The 13,582-nt window shown below is 43.0% G+C and overlaps 1 protein-coding gene across 1 annotated transcript in view; it reads right to left on the bottom strand.

The window, feature by feature from the left end:
- Positions 1-13,582, bottom strand: part of MYCBP2 (MYC binding protein 2, E3 ubiquitin protein ligase) — a 184,237-nt gene that overhangs the window by 65,810 nt on the left and 104,845 nt on the right. The window contains exons 51-52 of the mRNA XM_015409457.1: positions 9,679-9,795; positions 8,614-8,754 (exon numbers count right to left, since the gene is read on the bottom strand). Coding sequence (XP_015264943.1) covers positions 8,614-8,754; positions 9,679-9,795 — 258 coding nt within the window. The remainder of the gene's footprint in view (positions 1-8,613; positions 8,755-9,678; positions 9,796-13,582) is intronic.

Below are 13,582 nucleotides of genomic sequence, written 5' to 3'. Positions count from 1 at the left end.
GACACCCACAGCACATGCTCACAGGCACCGTACTTAACTACTGCACCAGCGCCGCGTTTTGTTTAGACGTTAGAAGTAGTAATCTCCTAACTTTATTTTTGAGGAGTGAGGTTAAAATTAAACAAATGGAGAAAATATCCATTATTACGTTTTTTTAAAAAAACCATTCCAAATGTCACATGAAGCTGTCTTATACTGGATCAGACCGCCAGACAATCAAAGTCAGCACTGTACAGTGGGCTCTCTCCAAGGTCTCAGGCGAAGATCTTTCACATAACCCACTACCTGGTCCTTTTCACGAGAGACGCCAGGGATTGAACCTGAGACCTTCTGCATTAACTTGGCATTTCATATAGCCGCACTTCAGGTCACACACTACTTTTATCCAAATATATAATCTTCTCTGGTTAAGAGTTTGACTGATCCAGCTTCATTTTGTAAATGAGTATGCTAAATGGTTGAGAATATCCATGTGGGATGGGTGCCAGAGAGCTGGGCCCTTCTGCTCTCCCCGCAACACATGTCTCTCACTACTGTGGGATTGGATTCAGCGCGGCGAAATGGACTGCAGTTGGATGGCCAACAGCAAAAAAGAAAAAGAAAAAAGGCAGCCTCTTCCCACTACAAGGAGACACACACTTCCTGCTTGCGCGTGGAGCTGTTTCAATCCTGGCTTTTAACATGTTATACATCCAGTATGTACACACAAAACAGGTGGCTGATGCCCTTGTCGTTCAAAATGGGACAATGAAATACAAGGAATATAAATTTTTGCACACTTCTGAACAATTAACATGTTAAACCTAAGTAGAATCAAATTTAGGGGAAATGGCAAAATGAAATAACAGGTTCCATTGCAGACTTCCGACACAAAACAACATCCCAGTTTTTTTTCCCCTGCAGAGCTCTTTTGAATAATTTTAGTATTCTGTGATATGTGAATTATGAAAAAGCAATGATAAGAAATTAGCAGGTAAGGCATAGTGATTATGTAATACTGAATAGAGAAAATGAATACTTTTATTTTCTCTTTTTGGGGGGGTGACTTAAGTGCTTGATGTTTTTCTAGCGCACAGTCTTCTCTGCCACCCATACATATGCAGACTTCTACCGTAACAAAGAGCTTCTAATATAGAGCTGACCATTGAACAAGAAAGCCTCCTGCCGAGTAGCATGCAAAACTACCTCCATTTCCCAACTTACTACCGTGTTTCCCCGAAAATAAGAGACTGTCTTATATTTATTTTTTCTCAAGAAGACACACTAGGGCTTATACCACAAATGCATAGAAATCATGCTAGGGCTTATTTTTGGGGTAGGTCTTATTTTCAGGGAAACAGGGTAGTACAAGCCAATTTGGCAACATACTCTCAAGCGGCTTCTTTTTTTGTGAACCATCGGTCAGAAATACATTCATTCTTTCAGAATCTGAGTGGTGCAACTCTTGTCATGATCCACTAGGAAGCCACCGTAAAGTTTTATTTTTGTTTGAAAATCAGACTATGGAGACTTCTTCTTTTTTTGCCTGAGCTTCCAAAAGGCATATAAAGGCTCCTGAACAATAAAGCATCATTTTGTCTTGTGTTTCCTGACACATGATGGTTAGTTTATTTCTCTTCCCTTGCCATCCAGCACATACTGCCTGAAGTCTGCAAGTTAGTTGAGAAGAAACCTCAGTTCAGAAAGAACGGTGAGCTCTTTCGCCCACCCTCTTCTCTTTGACTGCCGGGAGAGAGTGCTACACTGGTCGCCGCATGGCATCTCCCCAAGCACATGGATGGAACGTGGCATTAAAGGCCAGTTAGGAGTGCCAGGAGTTGAGGACATTCACCCACAAGACTCTTCCCAGGTTGGTCACAGTGGACAGCCTGCCCAAGGAAGAAGGAAAACAAGCAAGCTCTCTCCGGGAAACTAAACTGTCCTTTCCTTTACTGAGTACTACGGTTACCTAGAAATCAATTTGGTCTGGTACCATAAAAGCTGAAAATATTTTCAAGCCCGTTTTCCAGACTGGAAAACTATGCTGTTGAGGGAGAAAAGCTAGAACAATCTACACGAGGGAGGAAGACTAACGATCGCTGCAGTCTCGTGGCCAAGACTGAGAGCTTTGCAAGTACGTGCCGATATACGTGACCACAAACCAATTAACAAAAAAAGTTTGACAAGAGGCTTTGGCAGCTGCGGTGAGGGAAGCCCAGGGAGAAGCAGGAGGCAGGGCCACGGTCAGAGGGGCACGCAGGGCAGCCACTCCAGACACTAAAGGAAGGCCCTTCCACACAAAGCGGCCAGGGAGAACAAGCAAGGGAAACCTTCATAGCCTGTCGAGACCAGGTAAGTTAGCTCAAAAAACAAAACACAACCACCACCACCACCACCACCACCACCACCCCACTTTATCACAAGCTAATCACCTCAGAAGCATCTTATACCAAACCACTCAAGATCATACACAAAAGAAATGTTGCCTGAAATCACACCACCCAGCATCTCCAGTCTCTCTTGAAATCATTAAAACAGGAAGATTGAAAAATTAGCCCGGGCAAGCCGGATCTCGTCCGATCTCGGAACCTAAGCAGGGCTGACCTTGGCAAGTATTTGGATGGGAGACCGCTAGAGAATACCAGGGCCGGGAGGCCAGAGGCAGGCTATCAAGACACTTCTCTGAATGTCCTCCGTGCCCCGGTAGGAGTTGCCAGAGGTCACCATGACTTCCAGGCACGGACACACACACACACAAATGCAAAAATCCCCGCCCCCCCCCCGCCCCCCAAAAAACACCTTAAAATGCGTATTCTTGCAGGTTCCCATCGGAGGGTGGAGTTGCAGAAGTTCCTGAGCTGGATCCAACCTTAAGTATAACTTCTCCTCTCATAAACAAGACCAAGGACTGTCATTACCCATACAAATCTGATTCTAATAGATGGTTAGAATCATAGAGTTGGAAGGGTCCTCCAGGGTCATCTAGTCCAGTGCAGGAAATTCACAAATAGCTCCCCCCAACACACCCAGTGACCCTTGCTCCATGCCCAGAAGATGGCCCAAAAAAACCCAAAAACCCAACCCAAAAAATCCTCCAGGATCCCTGGCCAAATTGGCCTGGAGAAAAATTGCTTCCTGACCCCAAAGTGACGATCAGCATTTCTCTGGGCATGTAAAAAAGGGCCTAAGCACTGAGGCAACTCTTCCTGCCTTCCCTTCTCATGATCTGCCTAAGCATTGCTGTCAGCTGGCCATCTAGCCTCTGTTTAAAAACCTCCAAAGAAGGAGAGCCACCACCCCCGAGGAAGCCTGTTCCACTGAGGAACTGCTCTGTTAGGAAGTTCTTCCTAACGGTTAACCGAAAACTCTTTTGATTTTGATCTTTTGATTTAATTTCAATCCATTGCTTCTGGTCCAACCTTCTGGGGCAACAGAAAACAACTCCACACCATCTCCTATATGACAGCCCTTTGACTACTTGAAGATGGTTATCATATCACCTATAAGTCGTCTCCTCTCCAAGCTAAACATACCCAGCTCCTTCAACTTTTCCTTATAGGACTTGGTCTTCAGACCCCCTCACCATCTTCGTTTTATGCCCTTTCATGCATAAAACAATGTTTTTGGAACTACTAAGAACATAAGAACATAATAGAAGCCAATGCTGGATCAGGCCAGTGGCCCATCCAGTCCAACACTCTGTCACACAGTGGCCAAAAATACCAGATGCCATCAGGAGGTCCACCAGTGGGGCCAGGACACTAGGAGCCCTCACACTATTGGCCCCCCGCAAGCACCAAGAATACAGAGCATCCCTTGCCCCAGAGTCCCTATCTATACCTTGTGGCTGATAGCCACCAATGGACCTCTGCTCCATATGCTTATCTAATTCCCTCTTGAAGTCATCCATGCTTGTAGCCGCCACCACCTCCTGTGGCAGTGAATTCCATGTGTTAATCACTCTTTGGGTGAAGAAGTACTTCCTTTTATCTGTTCTAACCCAACCACTCAGCAATTTCATGGAGTGCCCATGAGTTATTTACTAAATTACTTGACGATATAAAAGTTCTATATAAGCAACTGTTCAATAATTGCTACTAAATATTTAAAATGAATTACTGGAAGACAAATTTATTTAACACAATCAATGTTTCACAGTTTCTAAAACCATGTAAAGCTTTTACAGTACCTACTTTTAAGATACACAGCATATAATTATTATTGCAGTACTATAAACATGAATGGCCATGATCCAAGCCAAAGCATTTGGAACCAAAGCGGTTTCAATGGAAGAGTTCTAGAAATGCTTGAATCTCTGCCATATTACTCAGCAGGTCTTAAAAGTGCTCATGTTTGACTAGACAATGCTATATTACATTTAGATAACAATCCTAATATCCTGAATTGATATCTGCTCTTCATTTACTGCTAACCTCAGGTCTGACTGAGAATTGATTCAAAACAGCACCAACAGACCAAACAGTGATGCACACTGGCAAGCTCAGAGCAATTGTGGGACAAGAACAAAGTAAAAGCATTTTTTTATGTGGCTCATTAAGAACATGAGAACATAAGAAGTGCCCTGATGGATCAGACCAGTGGTCCATATAGTCTAACATCCTGTGTTCAGCCACTGTACAATAGAGGATGCTAGATACCAGTGGTCCATATAGTCTAGCATCCTGTGTTCAGCCACAGTACAATAGAGGATGCTAGACTAAATGGGCCACTGGACAACAAACGGAGCATAGAGACCAAGACCTTCCCCTGACGCTGCCTCCTAGCATTAGTATTTAGAGGTCTACTGCCTCCATATATGGAAGTCTCCTTTACTTATCATGGCTATTTATGGACCTCTCCTCCATGAATCTGTCTAATCCCCTAAGGCCATCTACACTCATGGGCCATCACTACATCCACTATCAGTGCATTTCACAAGAAGTACTCCCCTTCGTTTGTCTGTCTACTGCCTATCAGCTTCAACGGGTGCCACCAGAGTTCTAGTGTTATGGGAGAGGGAGAAAAAAGTTCTCTTTATTCACTATGGAAGCATGACATTTCAGAAAAGAAGGTCAGGTCAAAACACCCTCATGAACTTACTGTGATTTAAAACATTAGTTAAATCCAAATAGGAGATCTCCTTGTGGAGGGTTTTTCCTAGCTTCCTCCACCACAATCCTTGCGATTTCCGAAAACCCCTCCTCAGTCAGAGTAGAACATCCCCAGCTGCTAAGGACAGTGATTCAACATCCAAGTACAGTGCCTGAGACAAAAACAGGTCCTCCTCCTGAAGCATCTGACTAAACGGATCCTCTGAAATCATCACCCAAGCAGTGAATCACACTTGTTGCGGCCAATATGGGACAAGCGGCAGACGGGTGAATGTCATCCTGTTGCCATCCTGCACAACATTCTGCTAAGCACCAGAGATCTAAAGAAAACGCATTGACCAGAACGCCCCACTGCTTGAAACTGAAAAGCACCCCCCAGCGGGTCAAAACTCTCGTGGTTCCAGCGAGCCACACTTATCACAGTTTGTGTTGAGCTCTGTCACAAGCAGATAGATTTCTAGAAATCCTCAGTCAATTTAAATCGCAGAGTACTTCCAAAAAAACACTGTTCTAAACAAAAAGGGGCATCACTATGAATGCTGAGATAGAATTTCATTTGAAATCATATAGTAACCTGCCAGAATTAAATTTGTACAGGTGTAGGACATCTCCTCGACTCTTCACTTGGAAAAGTTAGTTAGAATTGTTTTATATACTGTAAATCATTTTATTAAGAAAAAAATGGCATGGAAAATCAATCCCTGGAAAAAGTGTTATTTCCAACGTTTACCCTCAAACAATCAGTTTACCTGATTAATCAAATCAAATGGGTAGAGCCACTTTGAAGCCTGAGAACACACCATAACCCAAGGAATCCTTCCACAGCCTTTGGTTGACTCAGCACAGCAAAGACCTGAAGGCTCCCCAACCACACCTGATAAACTCAGCAAAACTCTTGACAACAGGAAGTTCACCAAACCCATGCGCGTTTCACAATGGTAACAGAAATACACAGCCAGATGTATAACTTTTTCCAAGTGGGGTAGCCAGTTTATATAAAGGAGACATCTATAAAATCCATCACATATGGTGTGATTGAGGCTGTGGTCACACGGCCATTTTGATCGGGTTTCACTGCTGTTCCCTCCTGCATTTAAAATTGCTGATCAGATACATCCATCTTCCGCACCGAAGTGGGCTCACTCGCGCAACCCTCCCGGTTCCCTAGCGAATTTTCCTACACCTGGAAAATCAAGTACTTTCCGGGTATTTACGCTTTGAATCTGCAATTTCGCAGATCTGGACAGCCAGCTCCCGCAAGGATCGCAATTAGGTCGTCTGAACGTCCTTCTCGTGATGTTTCCCCCCCCCTCTAAGCTTCTGTCGTTGTGCACATGAGCAATCCTGCGCTGAATAAATTCAATGTATAAATGTTCAAGGGCACGTATAGACTCCAGTGCCGGTTAATTTTGTTTGCTGGGGGTGGGGTGGGGGGAGTCTGAAAAACAAAGGGAGTCTGCAAAAACAAGGAAGTACGGTGAGTCCTAGTGGGAGCAGTGATGCGGCCATGTGTATATGCGCAAAGCCAATTTTTTTTAAAAAAAAAAACACACCATGCTGCCACTTGGGCTATCTGGACGGTGCCCGGAGCCTCGTTGCATGATGCAAGCAGTTCGGGGAGGGATGTGTGATCATCCCCACCCGGAAAAAAAATATTCCCAATCAAATCTATAGCGGGAACAAATTGAGATAAGCTTGCCGTGTAGCCACACTTTAAGTTAAATTTCTGATTGCCTTCAGGTCCATAACATTTTCCTGGCTATTAAGTATCACACAGCTTATTATTAGGCTGGAAAGCCAACTGTGACCTCTTAAAAAAAAAGCTACTGATATCTCACCAGCTTTGTACTAGAAAGGCAAGTGACACACCTGTGTACCACCTCCTACAGAAGCATCTAGTTTTCATACTTTTATTATGTGAAGCACAGTATTTTTCCCATTTGTAAAACCTTCTTTCTATGAAGGCAACAACTTCTAGATTACAACCCTTGCTGCCCCATTATGTCGCCTTTGTTTATCTGCATATGTCGTTAACATGTATCACTTTCTGTATAATCTCCACATACTGTACAGCGCTACTTCTGTCTCTCTGAAGATACTCCTCCTCACCATATCTCACCCTTATCTTCAATTCATTTTACGTTTGGTAAAACGTAAGCCAGTTTGGTGTAGTGGTTAAGTGCGCGGACTCTAATCTGGGAGAACCGGGTTTGATTCCCCACTCCTCCACTTGCACCTGCTGGATGACCTTGGGCAAGCCGTAGTTCTGATAAGAGCTGTTCTTGAAAAAGAGCATTTTTGTCAGAGCTCTCTCAGCCCCACCTACCTCACAGGGTGTCTGTTGTGGGGAGGGGAAGGGAAAGGAGTTTGTAAGCCGCTCTGAGACTCCTTCAGGTAGTGGAGGACGGGGTATAAATCCAATCTCTTCTCTTCTTCTTCCATGTGTACCATCACCTTATCACAGAGTGTCCTGTCCATAGCCAACCGCATGGCCAAGGCAAGGCATCTCTCACCGATTTCAGCTTAAGCCAACATCTCTTCACATGTTGATGAATGTCACACTGATATGATTACTATTTTCAAGTTTAGTAACTTGAATGCAGATGTAATGAAGGCACAGGATCAAACATCCCTTCCCTTTCTGGCATCCATAACCGTGGTTAAGGGTTACCTATTGAACATGCTTAATACTAATCAAGTTTCCATCAACCAAGATTTGAAACCATGTGTTTATTTATTCACTTTATTTACATCCCGCCTTTCTCCCCAATGGGGACTCAAAGCGGCTTACATCGTTTTCTTCTCCTCCGTTTTATCGTCACAACAACCCTGTGAGAAAGGCTAGGCTGAGAGTGTGTGATTGGCCCAAGGTCACCCAGCCGGCTTCCATGGCATTGTGGGTATTCGAACCTGAGTCTCCCAGATCCTATTCCAACACTTTAACAACAACACCACGCTGGCTCAACAGGCCACAGTTAAGGGATGAGCCACATTATGTACGCACCAGCCCACAAACAAGAGCCTCTGTGGCTATTATTAAAAAGCTCTATGAATCCTAAACACATTTCCTAGGTGATGACTTCTCATTTTAAACCACCGCAATGATCTATATTGACTCCCAATAGTATAAACATGGCAAGTTATACCGGTAGTGTAGCCAAATGAAAAAAAGCAATCAACACCTCCAGCAACCATACGTCTTTAACGTGGACCCCCTTTTCCAAAACTGCAGAACTGACATGTTAATATTAAAAATAAAACATATTGAATGAAATCATACAAATCGCAGACCCATCCCACATTATGTAAGAGACCAGGGCGAGGCTTTTCCTCCTTTGGAAAAAGAGATCACCTTCAATTCTTTCTATGCCTCACCCATCATTATAAACCCTAAAATTAGTTACTGGACATTAAGTTACCTGTTAAGAATGGTATGAATAGACGGTGGCATACCTTTAAAAGAAACAAAACCCTTGCAGTGACAGAGCACTAGAATTATCTTTCCAAAGCACCTCTTACTTACATCAACAGGGACGAGAAGGCTCTTGCCAAGATGCTGATTAAAAGACAGACACCAGGCTTCGGTGTAACCATTCATATTAGGTACATATTTCCTTATTGTCTCATCATTCAGCCGCAGCCACACACCATCATCATTGTGGATCTATGATGAAGAAACACACACACAAGCCAGGCTACTTAGGCAGCAGGGGCTAAAAGATTGCATTTTCAGGCTTAGAAGAGTAGAACAGGAGATCAACTTTGGGGCTACGTAGATTAAGTTCAAAAGGCCCAGGAAAAGTTGACACAGGTGCCATTAAGAAGAATTGTGTTAAAAGAAGAAGGCCCTAGATATCTGCCATGTCATTATCAGCATGGGGATACAGGGCACTGTTCTCGAAAAACAGCTCATATGCCGCTGTTGAAAACAGTAATTTGGTAGCACAGCCTATCTGAGAATCAGACTGCTGGGTTATGAAAATAATTTGTACCAAGAACTGAAAAAGAGTGACCGGAAATATGTAAAGATAAAAAGGTGAATTAGAAATCAAGCTGCGGTCATGCACTCAAACTGTCACAGCTTTCCCTCCAAAATTTTATCTGCAATGATTTTTATCTGCAACATTTCCAGTTACATAAAGTAATAATGTTTCTGGGGGAAATGGGCATAATTTTTACAGGAAAATTGGAATAACTTAAGTATCTGCCTCACTTTTTCTAAAAAACAATCTCGTAGTCTGTAACATGAGTTTAAAACAACACAGAAAGCAAAATGGCTAGTTAATATGATGCCATTTATCTACCTAAATATTGTAGCCAATATCCAAAGAACTACTGTAGTCCCAAGTGCAACCAAGGACTTGTATGCATTCAATGAGATTTTAGGCTTTCTTCTTCAGACTTGTTGAAACTTCTATCAGTTTCAAATGGACTTGCCCTAAGGCATGGGGCTGCTGAGGAGAAATCCAAGGCCAATACTCTATAGCCATGTGCAAAACAGTTATGTGGTTCTTTGGATACTGGCCCTATTACATAAGTGATCATTTAACCGTGATTTCAATTCAATGTAAGTTTCTTTCAAGTTTACCTCATCAATAAAAGTAATGGATCCATTGACTTTTACTATGCCTATCTGCTCGCTCTGAAGGGAAGGGTGGCTGCGGATACGCAGCCCTGCACTGTCCTTGGCCACAAATTTGCGAACCTAAGAGAAGCAAAGAGACAGCAAATCAGAGAAATCTGGAACAGAGTTCTTGGGGGGGGGGGAGTAGTATAAAGGTACAGATTAAGAAATTCCACAGAAGTCAAGTAAAAGCTTCTCGGTAACTATAGCCTGCTGCTAAACTTTCCTTAAATGATCCTAGCTTTTTTTAAAAACACGCACAGAAAAATAAGCTCAACTCAAGCTCACTCACACACACACACAGAGATTATTTAATTCAAGATTAAAAATTATGCTAAGTAGTAAGCACACATGATGGTTATCTTCTGAAGTCTAAAATAAGGACTGAAGCACTTTTTCAATCCTTCCTATGGGCCACTTTTATTTCAAAGAAACACTTTCTATGTTTATGAGTTACCATTTAAGAGTTCAGTTTCTAGGATCTGGCTAGTATTTTACTTTATTTTATTTTATTTTTTAGTTTCCCAAGAATCATTTGCAAAGATCATTGAAACTGGATGCTAAATAAATTCAGGTGCAAAAGCTGCACTGCAGAAACAAGACTGAACAGCAAATTAGGTTTTAAGTATGTTACACCATGATATAACCATAATCATAATGCATGAACCAAGTAAAGAGCAGCTGGATCTCCAGATATTGTTTTATCTACCCCCCCCCAAGTTAAGACTGCAACATTTAACTGATTAAACAGTTTGAACAACTAAAATGCTTCCCCCTAATTAATGAGGCTAAAGATTCTTAAGTTCCAACTAGTTCTAATAAAAGCATACTTGTAAAACCTGCAGATGGCAGGTGTGACTGTGTAAAGGAAAAGTGGGAACGCCTCTTCTAAGAGGATGCCTACAGCAAATATGCATCTATTTAGAAACCAAACAGTATTTCTTCTTTAGAATCATGTTCTCTCATACTGATTTCTATCAATGAAACCAGGCAATCGCCTAAAACTCACATGATTAGTCTTGTAAGATTTCTTTGTGAGTGAAATATATTTTTAAAAAATAGTCTTTTGACACCTTACAGGTGAGAGATCTAAACAAAGATCAACACACATAGGTTGTCCCAATGATATCTACACTCAAAAAAAATTTAACACATAGACAATAAAATGCAGTTAAATCATTTTAAAAACAACCAAAGGTTAATATCACAGGCATGCTGAAGATATTTTCATTTACTTAATATGGTATCTACTTTTTGGCAGCAGGTTAAGACATTTTTACTTGCCATAAGCTTTAAAAAAACAACAACCCTGGCCACTTTTCAGAGCTTTTTTTAATTTTTATTTTAATGGCCAGTGTGTTTTTAGCAAGTATTCATGGCTGGGAACAATTCTGGATTGTTTATTTTATGGTTTTCCTAATTTCAGTAATGACTGATCACTGCAGAGGAAGTTTGGGGGAGGGGGGTGCTGTTACACTGTTGCTTTATTGTTTGGTTTTGCCAGGCTCTGTGTTGTTTCGTTGTAACTTTATTACAGTTTGCGGGTCCAGTGTTTAATTTACTACCGCAGGGACTGAGGACTGCAAGTGGTATTGAAACTCGGAGAGGCGGCAAATATAGTAAACAGACAGAAGCAATTATATGGGGGTACAGGTTTATTCATGTATATTGCTGAGCTGCCGCTGCAGAAATCTAGTCACAGTGGATTAAACTGAATTAAAACAATAAAACCCCCAAAATCTAGTCATGGTGGCTTGCAACTGAATTAAAACAATTAAGCCCCAAAAATCTAAACCCAGAGCTCCTGCTGCTCATATACTGGAGTTTAAAAAGCACAGCCCAAAACGTAACGGCAGTAACACGACAGAACCAGTCAAAGAAAAAGGTACAGGTCAGGAGAAACCAAGCAAAAGTCCAGCCAAATAAAACACTCTCCCGTTTTAAAGACAAGGCGCCTCCCTCGGACTTGTGTAGACAAAGACACACAAGAGTGGGGCCTAGGAAGAAGAGCTGCTGCTTAACTGGCATACAGGATGACAAGGGGGAAGCCGGTTGTGGCGGCTGTGGAGTGCGGGAGGGAAGGGGGGAAGGCTCTGAGGAAACTGCCTTCTGGACTGAAGAATATCCAGTCCCCACACTCTGGCCTCAGTCCCCCCAGCCACTCACAATTAAATAAAAAGGGGGACACCAGCTTCAAATTAAAGATTGGTAGCATGTAAAGCTATGTGTTCCCCTAAAGGTCTTGCATTTGGAAACCCGATAGACCAAAGCTGTACTTATATGCGAGGTAAATGAAAGACCCCCCCTGCTTTAGTAGATTTTTTTACTTGAGAGACAAGACACAGATGGAGAGGCACGACAAAGGTTTATTTAACAGAAAATGAAGTGTTTGATAGGGTAAATGTGATGCTGGGTAACTTAGATATGCAAAGTAAAACTGGTGCTACTACGGCTTGCCCAAGGCCATCCAGCCAGGTGCAAGTGGAGGAGTGGGGAATCAAACCCGGTTCTCCCAGATTAGAGTCCGTGCACTTAACCACTACACCAGACTGGCACAGAACCGACACAACATCAGTTAGGAATGATGGGCCCTTATTTGTACCACTGAAATAAGCTTTCTTCCATAAACCAGCCCCCAAATCCCAGCTAGAAAGCCAAATAAAAGCTTGGCTAAGCTGACGCTCCTTTCCAGAGCCACAAAATTCCCATCCAAAAGTAAAAGAAAAGGTTTCTCCCTTCTTATTAAGGCTGAGGCTGGGTCTCGCCCCTCCCTTCCAGTGGAGTTCCATGCGCTCTGATTGGCTGACAATCACCTGGATCTGCAGGAGGCCTGAATCAGAAGCAATGGTTCACAGTCCTGGAGGAGAGGCGGGACTTTTAGGGATGACTGCCACACCTGTTCTTCAAGTGCCCTGTTCCTAAGCCACTTTGAGCTTCCCGGGTAAGGAACAGTACTTTGAACCCTGCCTGGAAGCAAACGGGCAGCCCGTGGATTTCATTTAACACAGAGGTGATGCAACCTCTGTAACCAACACTCAACAACCACCAGGCTGGTGCATTTTGTTACCAGATGAATTTTTTTGAACGGTCTTTCAAAAGGTAGGCTCACATGGAGTGCATTACAGTAACCCATCTTGGATATGACCAGAGCATGGATTATGGAGGCCCGCTCTTACTTCCTAAGGAAAAGCTATAGCTGACATACCAGCCGAAGCAGTAAAAGACACTATGCGCCACGAGAGAAATTGGCAAGTTCTTGAATGTAGGCACAGATCATGTAGCACCTTCCAAACTATGAACCTGGTCCTTTGAGGGGGAAGTACAGCTTCTTCCAGGAAGAAGAAGGCAGCACGGTATATAGTCCAGTCTCATCAGATCTCAGAAGGGAAGCAGGGTCTTATACTTGGAAGGGAGACCACCAAGGAAGACTCTGCAGAGGTAAGGCAAACTGCAAACCACCTCTGCTTCTCACTTGTCTTGCATGCCCCTTGCTGGGATCGCCATAAGTGGGCTGCCACTCGATCGCACACATTTACACACACAGGCATGCACACAACCACTTCTAGAACAGGCTCGCTATTTAAAACTGAACAGCATTACCAACCAGCAGCAAATCAGTCTCGCCTGGACTGAGCTTAAAAAGCATGGAAGACAGAGGACAGAACATCAATACAGTGGACACACACAAGAACGCACATTTGGGTACACACACGCAGCAGGGGCTGCAGCCAATTACACCTTTCTAGTAAGCGTGTTTTCCCAGCGCTCCCATTTATAAATGTTTAAACATGAACCACATCTTGGGTTTTTAGGTGCACAGATGGTCCTTCCCACACCAAATGCGTAAGGTAAGCTAGGTTCAGAAAGA

This window comes from Gekko japonicus, unplaced genomic scaffold (assembly GCF_001447785.1).
Source record: "Gekko japonicus isolate JY-2015 unplaced genomic scaffold, Gekko_japonicus_V1.1 scaffold846, whole genome shotgun sequence".
NCBI classification, from domain to species: domain Eukaryota; kingdom Metazoa; phylum Chordata; class Lepidosauria; order Squamata; family Gekkonidae; genus Gekko; species Gekko japonicus.
This window is presented reverse-complemented; position numbering and strand designations above follow the sequence as displayed.